The sequence below is a fragment of the Mastigoproctus giganteus genome, chromosome 2, assembly GCF_048544385.1.
Source record: "Mastigoproctus giganteus isolate SK-2022 chromosome 2, ASM4854438v1, whole genome shotgun sequence".
NCBI classification, from domain to species: Eukaryota; Metazoa; Arthropoda; class Arachnida; order Uropygi; family Thelyphonidae; genus Mastigoproctus; species Mastigoproctus giganteus.
In genome coordinates this window covers 94,055,671-94,074,065 of record NC_143576.1, presented here as the reverse complement: position 1 = coordinate 94,074,065, position 18,395 = coordinate 94,055,671, and the positions used below count along the sequence as shown (strand labels likewise).

Below are 18,395 nucleotides of genomic sequence, written 5' to 3'. Positions count from 1 at the left end.
AGACTCTGTTAGAGATGAATCATTAATTAACCTAACTGCCCTCTTCTGAATGGAATCAAAAAGACTGAGAGAGGTTTTGGGGGCACCACCCCAGATGTGGGAACAATATTCCATGGCAGGGCGGATTTGCGATTTATACAGAGTGAGCAGCTGTTTGGAAGAAAAGTAACGCCGAGAGCGAAAGAGAAAACCAAGTTTTTTAGATGCAAAGGAAGCAATATTTGTAATGTGCTTGTGCCAAGAGAGATTAGAAGTCAGGGTAATCCCCAAAAGAGATATATCATTTTGCCTAGAAATCGGAGTGTCATTAAAAGATAAGCATAGGAGCAGAAGAATCCTTTTTGCGAGATATAAGACAGGACTGAGTTTTAGAAGGATTGAAATCAGCTAAGTTGTTTTTGTCCCACTGAAGAATTAACTGGAGATCGGCATTTAAGGAATTGGTAGCGGATATTCAAGCAATTCAAGCTGATTGAGCAGGGCAAGGTTTCTCAAAATGGAAAGCGGAATGCAATGTGCTATCATCAGCAAAATTATGGATAGGATTTCCAGTCAATGGAAGAAGGTCATTAATATACAAGAGAAAAAGAGTGGGGGAAAGAACTGAACCTTGGGGGAAACCAGCATTAGTGGAGAAGTTAGAAGACAGAGAGCCATCTATCATCACCGTCAGTGAGCGGTCAGAGAGAAAACTGGATAACCAATTACAAAAAACAATTGACGACCAAAATATGGAAGCTTGTTTAGAAGACCTTTATGCTAAACACGGTCGAAAGCTTTTCAGAGATCTCAAGAGCAACTGCTTGTGTTTCACTGAACTTTTCCATTGAATTTGCCCATAAATGGGTACCATAAGCCAGAATATCATCAGTGGATCGAGACTGACGGAATCCATACCGGCGATCGTTGATCAAACGGAAGGTTTCTAAGTAATTGAATGGGAGGGATTTGTCACCCTTTTTAGGAACTGGATGAATATGAGCAGATTTCCAAGCAGAAGGAAAAACACCTTTGGAATAAGAAAGTGAAAAAAAGGCGGTAAAAACAGGAGTAAGTTTAGGAACACAGGTTTTGAGAACAAGTGGAGAAATACCATAAGGAAGTTGAGTTCCTGAGCATCAAGATTCGTCAAAATCCTTCTGACATCCTTTTGACGGAAGACCACAGGAAGCATCGAATGGAGCGTGTTGGGAGGTGTTTTACCAAGTTCATTAATACATGAGTTGGAAGAAAAATTAGGATGCTAGCAAGTCAGCTTCATCCTTGGCTGAAGTGACAATAGAACCATCTGGTTTTGACAGAGGTGGGAGCAGGGATGGGCAAATTTTGCGGCCAATAGCTTTGGCAAGAGACCAGAATGCTCGGCTACCATTAGGGCAAGAAGCAAGTTTTCTATTCTTAGCCTGTTCAAAATCTAGTTTGGACTGATTAATAATTGCTTTACAATTGTAACGAATGGGCCTGGTGTACTGGGGTACATGGTTAAGAAAAATATATACATACAATGATAACCCAGTTTAATATAATATAATATTATATTATATTAAACTGGGTTATCATTGTATGTTTATATTTTTGCTTTACAATTGTTACGAGCTTTGGTGTAGGCAGAAAATGAAACTGAAGAATTGGAAACAAGCCAATTACGATATGCAACATACTTCTCTCGAACAGCCTTAGAACATTTATTGGAAAACCAAGGTTTAGATAAAGGACGGAATTTTAACGTGGAGTGTGGAATAAAGGATTCCATTCCTACAAGAATAATTTCATTGACGCGATCTGAGCAAACGTTGACATCAGACGTTTTGAAACAGTAATCTGACCAAGGAAAAGAAGAAAAGAAGTCTCGCAGGTCATCCCATTTTGCATTCTTGTAATGCCAAACAACACGAGGTTGGGAATAGCCATGAGATAAAGGTTCCATTGGAGAAGAGACAATCACCAAGTTGTGATCTGAAGTGCCTAAAGGACCTCTCACTTCGACCGTGTACTTAGAAGCGTTGTTTGAGAGAAAAATATCAAGCGTGGTAGCTGTATGGTTAGGATTGTCCTGTATTCTGGTAGGCAAATGAACAATCTGTGCAAGGTCATTAGCAATTGTAAAAGCCACAGCATCTCGACGAGCTGTGTGTGTGAGACTACAGAACGGACGCCAGATGGCGTTGTGAACATTAAAATCACCAAGGAAAATTACATCAAGATTAGAAAAGTTGGACTGGAGAAAGTCAAGTTGCAAAGAGAGGAAGTCAAAAAGCTCCAAGTGATTAGTGGAGTTGGGAGAACGGTAGAGACAACAGATGAGTTTGACACAATGAGGTAGAGAGATTTTAAACTAGAGAAAATCGAAAAGGGGAGATTCCAAATTACCAAGTCTCTGACAGGGAATATCGGAACGGACATATGCACAAGTACCACCTTTGAGGCGAAAGGAATTATACAGCGAATATGGGCAACTGAGATGAGCAGAAGTTGAATCAACCGATAACTGAGATTCTGTCAAAAAAAGTACATGGGGTTTGGCAGACTGCAAGTGGAAATGGACATCGTTGAGATTAGAATTGAGACCACGTATATTTGTGAAATGAATTAGGAAGTGTTTTGGGAGGTTGAAATCTTTTCGCAGATAAGCTTGCTCTATTAGTTTGACAATTCATGGTGTATTCAATAGTAAGAAAAAGTAGGGGGAGACATGCTGTATGAAGTAATGAAATTTTTGGATATGGCGTACACATGGTAAGAATGTACCCAGATCCTTAGCATAATATGGCTCGACAGGGTCCCCAGTATACACACCACTCGGACTCCCTCCAGTCACTATCTGGCAGAGTAGAGGTTGCAAGATTATATACTAGCTGATCCGGAAGCCTCCTAGAGAGTTACCAATAGGTTCGTTCCAGTGTACTAACTAGCGGCTGGCCTGTGAATACCGTTTTAGAGCTGTACCCTCGAAATATAAGAAGTTTGGATCTCGCCATGGTGTTAATCATAACCTCGAAAGACATCGGTCATACTGCATGATGGAAGATATGGGGAAGGGTTGAACTAGTGCCTGAACCAAGACTCTTTTAAGAATTTCTATAGTCTTCGACAGGATTCAGATCCAGCTCTTCAAGGGGCCGACAAGTCGCGAAAGACCGCTCCAGACATGACGGAAAGAGTTTGGAAAAAAATTAAGCTTTTTTCCCTTGGATTCCAAGCGATAAATATTAAGGAGCTCGTTTGTGTTTTAAATGTTTAATTTAGATTTCCCTGAAATTTTTGTCACCTAAGTATTCGCTCGTTCCCAGACATGAAGTGAGAACTATACTTGTATTCATCTGAATTCCAAATGAACTGCTTGGCAATTAGCGTGTCGTTGAGTTTTTCATAAATGATGAAGGAAAAAGATATTGCTATCTTTTTACTTTAACAATCTAAAAAATTATTTCGTTCTTAATGAATTTTTATTTTATCTTTACGATTTGTGTTTGCCTTTTATTTGGTCTGATGAACTTCTCAATTTTGACTGATTTTATTTATGCATTACCCTCCAAATTTATGCATTACCCTCCAAATTGTATCTGGACCCATGTCAAATTCATATTGACATTGTCATTCACTTGAATCACTTCTCAATGCTCTTTTGCTGCTATGACACGCTCAGCCCTCCGATAGATTTTCCGCCAGTGAAATATAGGCTGCAGCTGGTATAGTTCTTCGTTGCTCCTGCATAATAGTAACCAGTTAAGCTACCAATTTGGGGGGGGGGGGCGAGTTGGCTTGTTCTTCACCCGACTTTCCAGTTCATTCCATATATATTCCATAGGGTTCAAACCGAACTCTGCGCCGGCCACTCCAACTTTTTATATTAATATCCATGAACCATTCTCGGACAGCACCGGCGATATGGTATGAAGCACTATCCTTTTGGAACAAGTATGTGCCACTTCTTTGGGAGCATGGATTTGTCCAAAATGTTAAGCTGGGCGTCGATGGTTTTGTGTGGAAAGATGACATGGTTCCCTGCACAACCACTAAAGTTTGTGCCATGAAAAACAGCTCTATCTCCGAATTTCATCGTAGGCAAAATTCACTCCAGCAGCAGACTTTCTACAGATATTCTCCACAACCACACTCACCTATCTGATCGGAATAGGGTGTAGCGAGGTTCGTCACTCTATACAACCAATTTCAACTGCTGTATGGGCCAGTTATAGCATTCGCACATCATGAAAGGCTTGGCTGTTTGTGATGTTTGTTTTATGCGCCGTAGCTCTTCCATTAAAACTGAATCGGTGGAGCTCCTTACACGTGTTTGTGCAGAACTAAACTCCTGATTAATGTTTTGCATGGTCTGTCGAGATTGTCGTAATAATCTTTCGAGTACAGTCTGATCACGTGGAGTGAGTTTTCATAGTCTTCCTGTGCGTTTTTGGATGGTGGTACGGCTTCCACTTCATGAAAACATCACCGTCTGTTGGCATTAAATGGCGTACGCTGTCAGTAATTGCACAAATCAAGAACCAGCGTATCACAAAATATGACTGACAGTTAAGGAACTAACGTCCATGATCTTTCTATTAGGATACATTTTAAAAACGGAACAAGGAATGAATGACATCTACGGGAACCTTAACTTTCCATCTAATCTTTAGGCTTTGCATCTTTTTACTACAAGCATGCAACGCTTTTAGCAATATGGCACAAGGAGCTAATATAGTGTCCATCATCTGCGCAACAACAGAAAAAAAATAACTTTTCCCCTCACTTGTACAGAACGTAGGAAGTCTATCAACTGTGAACTTTTCCTACTGCATATTTATGAGTTTGCGAATCCAGCAACTGGGAGTGACCGAACAAATAGTGCACACTTGCTTCGATCCCCTTCCTCCTGTTTGCGAATACGGTTGAGAAAATAAATCGATCGTAGAGACAGGTGTGTGGGCGGATGTTACGACTGATCAATATTTGCTCAGAGTTCTGCTATACTTCCAAGGTTTCTCAAAGTTATCAGAGCAGCTAGACCTCTTTAGAAGAATGTCAAATACTTTCACTTGTATGTGGCACATGGGACTTGATGAATATGGGATTTGCGCATGCCTCATACAACGTGTTCCGAAGAACGAGTTTCCATAAGAAAGTTGTGAAGTGAGTTTAAATGGAAAGTAACTCCAACCAGCGTGGATAAGAATGTATTGCACAGAACTGAATTCTATTGAAATATCAGGCACGTTCACTTAGTGGACTATGGCAAATTGTGGGATAGCGTCATGACCCTTCATCCCAATCTACGACTTCATGAAATAAAAAAGGGGCAAATGGCTGAAAACGAAGGGATTCATATGTGGTATTTTTTGAACACGTACCAATTTGGTCTCATACATGCAACTAAATTTTGTTAAGGAAAGATGGCAGCCAATGGTTCATTATTACCTATTGAACAACCAAAGTGACTTATCAATACACGTTTACGTGTTTAGCAGGATACAAAATGCGGGATACGTGTGAATGGAACCCTCCTTCGCCTAAGAGCTGCTGGCTACGTTCCAAACGTACTAGAAAGCGAATCCATTGTGGTACTGAAGGAAGGAAGGTCGAGAATAATCATAATCAGTTTTACTAAAAAAAAGTATGGTAATCTGTTATTTACTGGGAATTTGTGTGTATTTAAAGTCCTGAATAACTAAACAGCAGATTCTTCGTCTATTTTAAATTACGGGGGACACTTAACCACCCTTTTGACGGAAAGAGGGTTAAGTGTTTATTATAAAGATGTTGACACAATACTCTTAATATGCATTTTGAGGCCTCCATGGAACCCTTCTTGGACCAAATGAAAAGCGGGACTGAGTTTTTCTTAAAACTGTACCCCGGTACAGTTGGGAAACCGCTAGCTGTTCCAGGGTACATACATGAAATGAGTTTCTTCTGTATACCTATATAGATTAAGAAAGTTCCATTTGGTGCCGGCTTTGATTAGTCGTTACTTACCCTGTGCTGGTAATGGCGAACCATCATGACGTCAGTTGACGAACGATCCGCCGTTTCACAAGGGCGAATTTCACAAAGTCGACTTTCGTTCCTTAACTGACAGTCCGAATTGTTGTTCGTTTGGCGGCTGGACACACCAGGCCCGCACGTAGCGTTGCATGGTGTCCACAGGCTGACGTACGGTGTACACTTGGGACGGAATACTGCAAAAAAAATTAATCTTAACTATATTTGTTAATGGCTTTTCAGCAATAAAAATAGTCAATAATTCTCAGGAAAGCAACATTAATAGAGAAATCAACCTTTTTCGACACTCTCTGAACTTGGTCACATGAACATAATGAGAGAACAGATTATCTAGTGATGATGCTGGTCATCGATATTACAATTGCTCAAACAAGTTTAGTTATTTGAGTATTGTAAACAAACCAAATGAATTGCTTACTTTGCTTTTTGACCAGTAAGTCAAAAGAAGGGAGATTCTAATGGTTGAACAGATTCATATAAGAGGTATGTTGAAGAAAGTTTCAAGCTTTCTGTTAAAATAAAATAATTTCTGTCATAGAACGGCTTCTTCCAACACTGAAACAGTGCCCTCGATTTGGATAACACAATCATTCTTTATAAATATTGATGCACGGTGACTTTAAGAAGTATTTTGGTAATTCTGTCTTTGTGCCAGCACTTCCACCTTCGGAAAAATTATCTGTCTGTCGTATGACTTTTTGGTTTCATATCAAGAGCCTGTAGAGGGCCATAGGAAAATTTCTCTTATTCCCTGTCCAATGTGCATTCCAACAATAATAACGGGAAATTTCCTTTTTGTGATACTTTTAAACTATTTAAAGATTCATGTATATTTATATATAGCAGGATTCTTTTTTATCCTGTTCTTATGTGCACTTAAGAAGGTTCTCCTCTCTGAAAGTAAGCAGGCTAGAAAAAGAACTGGCATCAGTCAGAATGAATTACATTGAGAAGTCACCAAAGAGTTAATTATTCGGCGATGGTTATGTTGAACTCAAGGTACGTACGACCTTGGAAAGCAGCAATTATTATGAGGTAGAGTGCATTAATGTAATACTTAGAGTATAATTTATGAAGACAGAGAAAAATCCACAAAGCTTCAATGCGATTATACGAGGTTAATAATGTATCAATTTGTGTTATACGTGGGCCACTCCAAGAATAATTATTCCAAACCTTGAGTAGTTCGAAAAAAACAAAAGTCACTGGAAGGGTCTGGGCTGAATGAGCGGAAATGGAAAGGTCAGTCACATTCTCCCTACTTGTTAACGGAACTTCGAAATATCCATCATTTTCCCTGGTGGCAGAGATGAACTATGTTGTCGCGGTGGACAACGTAACTGTCTTCTGTGCGGAAGATTACGTAGCAGTCTTAGGGTTCAGTACACAGAGGAAAAAGAAAAAAAGAGTCATTACTTTCCAGTTGACCTTCTGACGTTGTGAAATGAAGAAATTCATTAATTATTACCGTTTTAATTTTCACCGTATACACACCTCAAAGGTTTGTGTGAAAGGAAAGAAAATACTGTAGTTATAATTAAAATAATTACGATTAATTTAACCTACGTTTAAAGGTTTTTGATGCGTAGTTGGAGGTAAGTACTTGGAGGTTTTCCTCTTCTCAAGGACTAACTGTTTCACTGCAGATGTGAAATATTAAATGTGGTTTTTACAGCACTCGTAATGAGTTAAGAATGAGACAAAAGATACGGATGCTCTAAATCACGTTTAATTTAGATAACCTAAAAACTCTGTAATTGCGCAGTGCAAAAGGAAATGATTAATTTCGAATAAAAAGAAGAGCGCAACGTAGTTTTCTGCATTTTTTGTTATACGTTATTAGTTTTTTTTATATTTAGTTCTGCGTTAAATGCAGTAATTACTTTTAAAGAAAAAATCTATCTATAAATTCCCCTACGTAAGGCAGCAGATCTTTAGTCGCGTCGCTGTCTGAGCATTAATGAAATTAGGAAGGGAAGAAAGAGGTCTGCAAATATTAATTATTCTTATGGGAGAGAGAAAATGTTTTATCACACAGTGGTACTGGTTAAGGCACCGCTATTTTTCTTCCAAACCAGACAAGAATCCAAAAAAGGAGTTTTAGATGAAAACAGAATTGAGATTGTCAAATATTTTAAGTTCTCCAAGAGCGTATAATATTTCTCTATTGGAAGCCATTTAATTTTGTTATGAGTAAAATCACCACATAATAATAAACTTTAACGTTAGATATAACAAATATAATTTATGGGAATTGATAAATGGTCTATTACTCCTGCGTAATATTAAGTTTGGATTTGTTTTCAGCCCTTAGGATCTGTAATGATGGATATCGTACTAGGCCAACAGCGAGAGTTCCTCAACGTTTTCTAAGAGATTGGAGCCTTTATCAATCTCAGGTAAGTCGCAACTGCTAAGCTAAAATGTGGTAGAAATAATATTTATTAATGTTGCGGTATTACACCAGAAATGTTCCTAATCGTGGATGAAAGGGAGTTTTCCCGGGAGCAATTTAATGAGAACAGGCTCTTGCGAATTGGACAACACTTTGAATAGCTTTCCTCTAGTACAGCAAACCTAAGCACTCCTGCAGGTGATGTCATCACATTTCTGATTGTGTTCAAGTGTCTTCTTGCTTCAGGTCCATCTTTTGCTTAGTGTATTCCATTCGGAAATTGCTACATACATCAAATATTTCATATTTAGAGTGTGTACAAGTATTGCGGCTTAATTATTATTTAGTATTTCAATAAATGACATCGTATCTGATTTAATTTTTAAATGCATTTTTACTGTTGTAGATTAGTTAGGTCTGTGGGAAGATTAACTAGCCTAATTGGGCCACCTGAACGGGGCTCGATTTCCGGTGCAATGTCGACAGACAGTATTTTCTGCTAGGGCCGGGCGCTCATTTCAAGTACCAGGAGCAACCACTACCGAAGTCTATATATGGTTTGTTGAAATCAAAATTTGGCCACACTGGAGTTATTGTTAAACATTTTCCATCAGGGCAGTCGGTACACTTACAACTCTGATCAAAGACAACCACGTTTTTAACTATAGATTTCATATGCAACGAACTTTCACATGCCTTCAAAGCTCATCATGAAATTTTAGTACTTTTTATCCTCTTTTCTTAACGTACTTTATCCTTTGTTTTCGAAAAAGTAATCCAGTTAAGTCTTCCTTTTGATAGTCAAAAAAATCAACACCGCCTCTAAGGAAGTGAATAGTAGTTTAAGCAGAAACATAATTCATTTATTAAGACTTTGCTCTAGCAGCTAAAAAAATATTGAACGTTGGTTAATTTTAGTGAGAAGGCTGTTAATTAAAAGGAATGTAATAAAGGTTTGGGGCGAGCAGAAAATAAACGCATTAACCCCATCTGCTGCATGCGCCCACAAATACATCCGGGCTCCAGAATTCTGTCGACAAACTTAGTTCTAGTTACAGCACCGAAGAATTAAGCGCCAACATAAAAAAAGTTTCGTTTTAAGCATCCTTCAGTAATGTCTGCAGCATCCACTAAAATAAATCTTTTTCTTTACTTCCATCAGTTTATTACGTACCTTTGCACACTCCATGGGAGGCGTAAGGCCCTTCGTAAACACACTCCAGATGGCGCTGCTTGTCACACAGTTGTACTTTATCGCACGCATCGCCTTCCTGCCCTGCGCAGACTGAGCAGCAACCGCATCCATCGGTAATGATGTTAACATCGTCTTTGCACTTTGGAGATGGGGAAGAGCAAGAGCAGGGATATGTACAATGGCCTCGTATCTGGAAAAGAAATTAAAACGTATTAATTTCAACGCTGTCTGCTCCTTTCTTCCACTCGAAACACTAGAAGTTACAGCATATGAAAATATAATATATGACCAAAAATATTCGGGGACACACATTTTAGGTACAAAAAGGGCTTTTAATGCAAAACTAATGTACAGTAGGACATTTACGTATTTAAAAAAGAGAATTTCAGTCAGGATATGTTGCAGTAATTCCTGAAGACTAGGTTGGAGTTAATGGAGAGGTAATTATGTTTCGCCTTTATATTTCCAGCTTTGGCCTGTATGATAGCCTCAACACTCTTGGGCGTACATTCTGTGCCAACGTTTAGTGTCTTCTGGAATTAGCCTCAATTTCTCCCAAAGTAACTCCTATAACCTGTTTGAAAAATGGGTGTTTTGACTGCGGCATAATCCGTTTAACGCCCAAATTCGTATTGCACGTGTTCAGTAGAATTCAAGGGCGGGCTCTGAGTTTCGCAGTCCAACGTTTAGACGAAATTGTCCAAAAATCTGTCCTGTATGACTTTCGCTATGTAACATAAGCATTGGAGTGCTGAGACTTGCAGCGTCTGTTCGTAGTACTCTGCTACAGTGTGGGTAGTACAGTACATAATTGTCCAACTCCTCGAGCGTGAATGAGCTGTGAGACAGCTGTATAACATCAGTTCTTCCATTAGACGTCGTGGTCTAGACAATACATTCCGATAGGAAGCACTTTCAGGGCAGTCTCCACATCCAAACACGTCCATTGAAACAAAACGTAGTGTAGCAAGATTCGTCACTCCATGGCATCTTCTGCTACTGTGCTAGAATGCATTATGGTCCTTTTCGTACTGCTACCCTGCTATAAGACTTAAGGCTATATCCTGCGTACCGAAGATTGATGTACTGACGGACGTTCCCATGTCCTCTTTAACCTGATCTGTGATGTTTTCCGCAGATATGAATATCCTCTTTGTGGTTCTTTGAATACGTTCCGTGAGTTTTTGAAGCAGCCCACATTGCGCATCATTTTTTTTTTGTTCACCGTTACAATGAACTTTTCAATGACATCTGTCACAGTGGATTTTAGGAAGTTCTGAAGAGTTGCATTTGTCCGGACAGAAAAGTTACAGATGTGGCATCTCACAATCATATCTCGTTGAAAGTCATAAGTTACGATCCACTAAGGATGCTGGCTACTAACGTACTTTTTTGGATAAGCAGACTTACGAGATTTATACTGGTATCAAGAAGTTCTCCGATACGCATGCACTGAGAGCTCCTCACATATAGTACACTATTCGTGGAGGGGCGACCGAATATTTTTGTTATACATTATATATTCATTTGTAAATTGTTACTCCATACGTTTATATAGTATAATAATATAGTGCTTATTTTATTAGGCACTATATTATACTATAGTGCTTAATAAATATACTTATTAAGTTAATTTTTATTCGAGGTAGATGGATAAACCATTTCCCGAAGGCAGAGACATTTTTTATTTGTTGGCTTATGTCAAATGTTTTATGCCTAATATCATATCGCTGGCATTATTATTATTTCCTAATTACTGTAGAAGTTTTTCCAAGAAAATAGCACCGCCTGCAAATGTTGCTCGTTGTACAAAAAGGCAATTAAAATGTTCATCCAAAATTCGTGAAAAATGTCTTCCACGCTCCAACTGATGCTCGCTTGCTGCATTCCCTTTATTATGTTATTATTTTTATGAGAAATTTCATTTGACTTCACAGTTAAAGAAAGCAAACATGTGTTTCCCCGATGTTTTTGTTCGCCTCTACAGCAAATGCACGCGAGAAAAGCAGATGGTGATAAAATATGTTGTCTTTAATCAATCTCTTCTTCTAGAGAAAGAGCTCTCTAAAACTGATGTACAAATTCAAATCCGACAAGCGCAACTTCTTGAAGTTGCAGCATATGTTAAATAGAAACTCAACACTTTCTTTTAATTTGTTGTCTGCGTCATAGTTTTTCATTTCTTAGTTTAAATAATTTTCTGTTTATACTCTGAGACGACCACATAAGGTCAAAGGAGTTCAAGATAGAGATTACAAGGATATTAACTGTATTATATTAGCATTACATTTAATTTGGTGAAAGTTTTGAGGAGTTGAATTCTTCAAGAGGTTAATCTTCTATGATTGAAGAATTGAAAATTTTCTTAGAGAAGATTATATTTCCATTTCAATATTAATTCGAATTCCCAATAATCGCTTGCTGCACATCAATGGCAGACTGCAATTGATACGCCTTCATTGCCTTTTATAGAGGCCCGAAGATGTGTCAATTGTACGTAATGGGAGATCCGAAGGTAAGGGAGATGATATTCTCAAATGGGTTTTTCTCAAATTTACCATACACATACTAGATTATCCATTTAAAGCGTATTGCGAAAAAAACAGAATGAAGAATGGTTTTATCAGATGCATATTTCATAAGCATAAAACAGATAAACAAGCTAACTACAGAGGTAGTATAAAAACTAGCTCGATAGCCTAGGGATCATTTTTATTAATCATTTTTATTAAATATAACAGGGAAAAAGAATCCCCAGAAGCTGCGTACTCCGTGAGTTTTGATATAAACTGCACTTTTGAATTTCCCCAGAAACTGGAAAATAAGTATGATTAAAATAATCTCCTTCTCTTGTTTGGTATTTGTTATTAATAGTAAATTAAGATAATTGTTTGAATAATAAATTTATAAACAATTAAGTTAAAATAAATTCAAGAAATCATCCATCCCCTTTCTCCTAAAGCAGTAACGCCAAATAACCACAGGCAGGTGATTCTACGATGAAGCTTCTCTGCATAGCACATCATTTATTTGGGAAGCATCCTTTACAGGAAACCCGGGCAGCTCAGATTACTCAGTGGCATTTCTGATTGAAGAAATTTTCAAGGGCTCCAAAAGAAAAGTTAATACTTGGTTATTTTTAAAGTAACAGCGAAACTTAATTTATGGCAAATTGACTTCGATTTATCTATCAAATTTATCTATACTATATTATACTATAATTTTGTACCAGCAACTCTGAACTGGTTTTCTTAAATGAGCTTTGGTATGTCGCGACTTTCATTAAAAAAACGACTCGAAATAAAAATAATAAAAAAAGCGGTCGACTAATTTTTGAAGAAATATTTCTCAATGCAATTTCTGTTTGTAAAATTTAGTTTTATTTCGAAATAATCTCGAGTCACACAGGCCGTACTGTACTGAAATAAATTACAGTTAGCATTGTCCCCAAATCACGTCTCAAGAGGAAAGGGAAGAATCGTTCTTCCTCTAAGAGAGGGAGAGGTCATACGGATCACGCAGACAAATCGGTGTCGCAGATGTCACGTCTGAACTGCTTCAGATAGCTGTGATTTACTAACATTGCACCTCACCTCTCCTCTTGGTTATCAAAACGTACGGTATATTTTGCCAAGCTTAGTATCCAGACTGCCATTTTTTCATGTCAGCAGTGTATTTTATTATAATAATAAAGCCATTTCATTAAGTAAAAATATTTTAATTATATAAAATTATATAATTAATTTCTTAACTATTAAGCCCTCGTGGGTAGCACAGTTGGTAGAACCGCCGTCTTCCCAACACCGGGTGAAAAAAAAAAAAAAAAAAAAAAACCTGAGTTCGGGCTTCGTCGATGACGTTAGAAATTTTTATGGGTCATTTTCACAGCGTGGCTGAGTTAATTGGTCTCAGGTGAGAGTAACGTGGATTTTTCTCACGGAAACTCGGGTTTTTCGTCCAGCAAACAGAAAATTGACCACAGAACACACGCAGTTTACAGACAGCATACACGGTGAAATATGGCCTTAGTTGCCGATGTTCCTAAAAACCAGTTACAACAACAGTGGTACACTGAACTCGTTCTGCTTTAATCGCTTAAATCCCGTATACAATCGGTCTCAGAGAAAAACTTTTATGATTCTGTGGCTAAAAGCGTTCGTACTTATGGAGCACATGTGGGATTCCGAAACAGTTTGTTACTTTTGTGCAGTATTGCATAAGTTCCTATAAAATCTTCTATGATGCGCAGCGCTGGATTTCATTCATGAGTAATTAAAATATTTTCCATTAATTACTGCCCAGGTTTCGACTAAATTCATGATCAGTGAATTGAGTATCCGTCGAACAGACAATAATTAATGTCCCTGTGTAATCACCTCGCCTGTTTGGAACATTTCCATTCTTGGGATAATCCCCATCATACAGTGAATAATGAACGGAAATGGGTAACTGTAGACCACTTCGCACCACATACATTAAATCAATCGAACTGGGAGTCAAGTCCCCGACCAATCTTCCTGCCTGATATTAGCATCTGAATGAATATTTAAATTTCCGTCTTCTCTAAGATAATGCTATGCTCTCAGTGCTTTAATATAGAAACCAACCACTAAGGTTCTCTACTACACGTGTATTACTTCCTAGTGTCAAATGTGTGATTTGATTCTGAAATTGTGGCTGTAAATCTCCTTTGGGATGCACTATAAAATTTTACTGTGTCACCTATAGATGCTATTTTTAACGGGATAGCATATCAAACTGGTTTCGTCGATAACTTCAACTGTTTTGATGATCTCCTGAGACACAGAAATATATACGGTATAAAAGATTACAACAGTATACCAGCAAACAAGCTCCTTTCCATCGATGACATTGAAGTGAACTAGTTTTAAACCAAGCGAGTGGAGAAGGCTAATATTAACACTAACATCTGTGAAACTTTTTGAACTAATATCAAGTATCAAAGTATAAATTATTTTATATTCTTAAAATATTTTATACCAATGGCAATTTTACACCTTTATAAATATTTAATTATTTCAGTATATTATATAGAATTTACATTATTTTATAAAAGACAAACATTTTTTAAAGAAAATAAGAAAAAAACAGTGTTGCTTTATTTTTTTGTGCCAATAACCTTCTGAAATTATGTCATTCACAATTAGGATATTAACAACAGGTTACAAAGAGAATTCTAATACTTTTTAAGAGAAATTAACCATTCAACCTTTCTTAATTCTTCGAAGTTTCTGAAGCAGTGATTCGTCTTAAATGGACCACCAACTTACAGTAATATTCTATCGGTATGTTCGCCTATGCACATTGGAAACAGTTTCAAAGATTATCCTTAGGGATAGGCACCTCAACTTGATGGGATGTATTTGGTTCTCGACTCTAAATGCCCCATAGCTTTCAGGCACACGCTGAACATACACCAATCACACTTTCTCTGCTATACCTTAACCATGTCATCAACATAATAAAATTGGAAGCGGAATTTGTCGGTTAATAAAATCCTTTTTCCAGCCCACCGTTGTGACGTTGCGATTCTCAATGTCTCATTCTTTTTATGTGTACACAGGAACTGGTGTGTAGCAAAGTTGTCTGCAGCTGTGGCTTTGGTGGTGCATTGCCTGGTACATCTTATGCACTGATACCTCCTATTACTTTCCCAAATTGAAATGCACTGTATTTCCCTCAGGGTGGTATCTTTTGTATAAAATTCTGACAGTATTCTGTTCTCTTTTAGTATCAGCTATTGCTGGTTTCCCCACTTCTCTTCAAAAGAGGGCAGGTGACGACTACTTAAACCAACTTGGCGTGTTGAATTCCGCAAATCAGTTACCTAATTACCTTGACAAAAGGGAGTTTTTGGCCACCTTCGTATAATATATTTGGAGGAATTCAATGTAAATCCTTTCCAACACGATGGAGAAAAACTGAGAAAAAAATTCTCATTCCAATATTAGTAATTTAACCTCAACGGAAGCTTTCACTAAAAGCAGAATTTTGGAATTCGCGGAATGATTTATTTCGAATGAAATTAGTAGCTTACACAAATCATTATGTTCTGTTGTTGTTGTTATAGTAATAATTATAATTAAGGAAATAATGTGTACTGTATTGTTACTAAGGTTGAATAGGTTACGATGATAACTGATACATACCAATAAGCATTATTTCTAGGAGTTGTAAAAGTAATGAAGAAAGTATAAGTAAAAATAAAGCCGTTTATTTTCAAGGCGGCTGATGCTAGAAGAGTATAATATTTAAAATAAACTTATAGAATAAACATTAAACCCACTTAGCACTTCGCGAGTGGAGTGGAAGTTCTTAGGGCAGGATTGGTATTGGAAAAATATCAATTGTCATTTTTTTTTGTTTTCTCCAAAATGAAGGGCAAAGGATTCTTTTCAAAAACTGTTCTGCAATTGTATACCTCATTTATCTGTGAAGAGTTTGTTGAGAGTGGAGGAAATTGTAAAGAATCTATATGAATGGCCATTACTCGTGCGCAGTTTTCCACTCAATATATGGGAAGTGGTTGAAAAATTCGGTAGCCGACTCTTTTGGCCTATGTATGGGCGTCCCCACACATAAGGTCAGGAGTGTAAAGAGATAATTTGTTTATTTATATAGTTTAGAGTGATCAGACCCAATAACATAGCAGATGATTTGCACTTCATTGAATCTAAAGTCTGTTTGGATGTTTGCTGTGCAGTCAAGAAATCCAAGTTTTAAATTTAAAATAATTCCTCGATCTGCGTGCATGGCGATTGATAGGGTTGTAGCTACATAGATTTCGACCGTTTAATCAGTATTCAGTTGTGTTCACTGTGATGCAATTAGAGGTAATATACTAGTTGTGCTGTAAGTTTGAATAATTTAAGAAAGACGCTTCAACTCATTAGCATACATCATGAGAACATATGAATAGCCGCAGTAAAAAGTAATCCTGAAAGGACTTCTCTATATGGTACTCCAACAACATTAACTGGGCGTGTGCACGATTTTTATTGACTCTCATCGTTAAGAATGTGAGTACATCGCCTTTATTCGAGTACTTGGTATCACACAACTTCAGGGCGCCTCCGAAGCCAGGTGGGAAGGAGCAGCAGTGCGTAGCACACGCTTCTTGATTAGACCGGGGTTCGAGCCCGTCACCACCAAATACGGAGGATGCGGAAAGGTCAGAGAATGACCACCGCATATCCCGGAGCAATATGGCCTTAGTTGCTAATGCTCCTAAAAACCAAATAACAAACAAACAAACAAACAAACAAACAACTTCAGGAGGTTTCTGATTCCAAATAGGCAACTACTAACTTGGCTCCTTCATGAAATGCTTTCATAATTGACTTAGGGGTTGCTAATAAGTTTGTCATGATGGATTGGTGTCAGTACGAATCGCTTATCTAAACTCTATTTAATGTCGAATGTATGTGACTGCTATTTTGAAATTGTTATTTAAATTGGTGCAATTTACTTGTGTACTACCAACCGGTATTTAGTCGCTTCATCAGACACTGCTAAGGTGTGTAGAGTCTATGGTTTTACAGGGTTTTCTTCCTGAGTTTTTGGATTTTTAAAACCCAAAGTATGTACTTAAAATCCGAAATAATTCAATTGGAAACATGGGCCACATTTTTTTGGCATTGTGCAGATTTCAGCTTGCGTAACTCCGACCACTCACGCTACCACTCGACCAAAGGTGGTTTAATTAGCTCAAGAACAGCGAGAGACAAATAAAATTCACGAATGAAAAGATGAGTAGAAGTAGGAGAGAATATCTGATGCTGCACAGTGAGAAAGACAAATGGTATTAAATAGAGAGAATGAAAGAGGAGATGAACATATGAGAAGAAATAAATATTAGAAAAGGAAATTGTCACGGACGACGAAAACAGTGCAGAGGTCAATGAGGAAATGGAATAATCGAGGCAGATGAGGACAGGAAGATGAATTGTAAGGATGAGGAAACCATCCCGAATCGTTACCGGAAGTAATCATCCCATTCTGCTGCCCGGCGTTTAATGACGGAAACGAGCACAGTGAACCACTGAACCAGATTAGGGTAATGATAAAGAGACTCGCACGACGTCATGTCGCTCCGATGGCTTTAATATATCCGCATTTTAAAGTGATGGCTGAAAATAGCTTTCGTGGCCACCACCTTTATCGACCATTCGCCACCTTTCGGGTGCCCCGAGAACTCCAATCCGAAACGGGCGCGATAAGAACGTTTTACTGCCAGCAGAAACAATTTTGGAAGGTTTTATGACGCCGTACGTGATTAGTGGCACGGTAAGCACGCGAGGTTTAATGACGGGAGATTCTAATAGCGCAGCTGATACGCTACGAAACTTCAGGTGAGGCTCCCTCTGTCTGTCTCTCAGCGTGTGTTGTAACGACTAGAAACAATAGTTCGTTAAAAGTCGTGTCGCGTAGCTAACTCAGTTGACAAATTCGTATGTGCGAATGTCATATTGTGTATATGAAGGCTGTTTATCCATGCGTAGCTGTTTCATAAGTATAATCTATTAATTTTAGTGATAGCATATTGAATAAATACGTTCCTGGTGTCAGATGACATGTATGTGTATAGGTAGGGCGGTACCTAGAATGTTCGTTAAAATCCGCCTTGTTTCCTCTGTGATGATGCAGCAGACTCTGCAGAAAGGGCCAGAAGTCTGTGTGTAGTGCATATTTGCGTGGGTTATGATGTTCTGGCCACTGGGCTACTCAGAAGCAGCAATCTTCTGGAAAGCTGCTTCCGGGTACTCGCTCACACCACGAGAAGGT

At 38.1% G+C, this 18,395-nt stretch overlaps 1 protein-coding gene across 1 annotated transcript in view; it reads right to left on the bottom strand.

Moving 5' to 3' along the window:
* The window catches only part of LOC150089431 (CCN family member 4-like), a 121,498-nt gene that overhangs the window by 5,603 nt on the left and 97,500 nt on the right, over positions 1-18,395 (bottom strand). Inside the window, exons 2-3 of the mRNA XM_090368587.1 lie at positions 9,570-9,780; positions 5,974-6,176 (exon numbers count right to left, since the gene is read on the bottom strand). Coding sequence (XP_090224713.1) covers positions 5,974-6,176; positions 9,570-9,780 — 414 coding nt within the window. The remainder of the gene's footprint in view (positions 1-5,973; positions 6,177-9,569; positions 9,781-18,395) is intronic.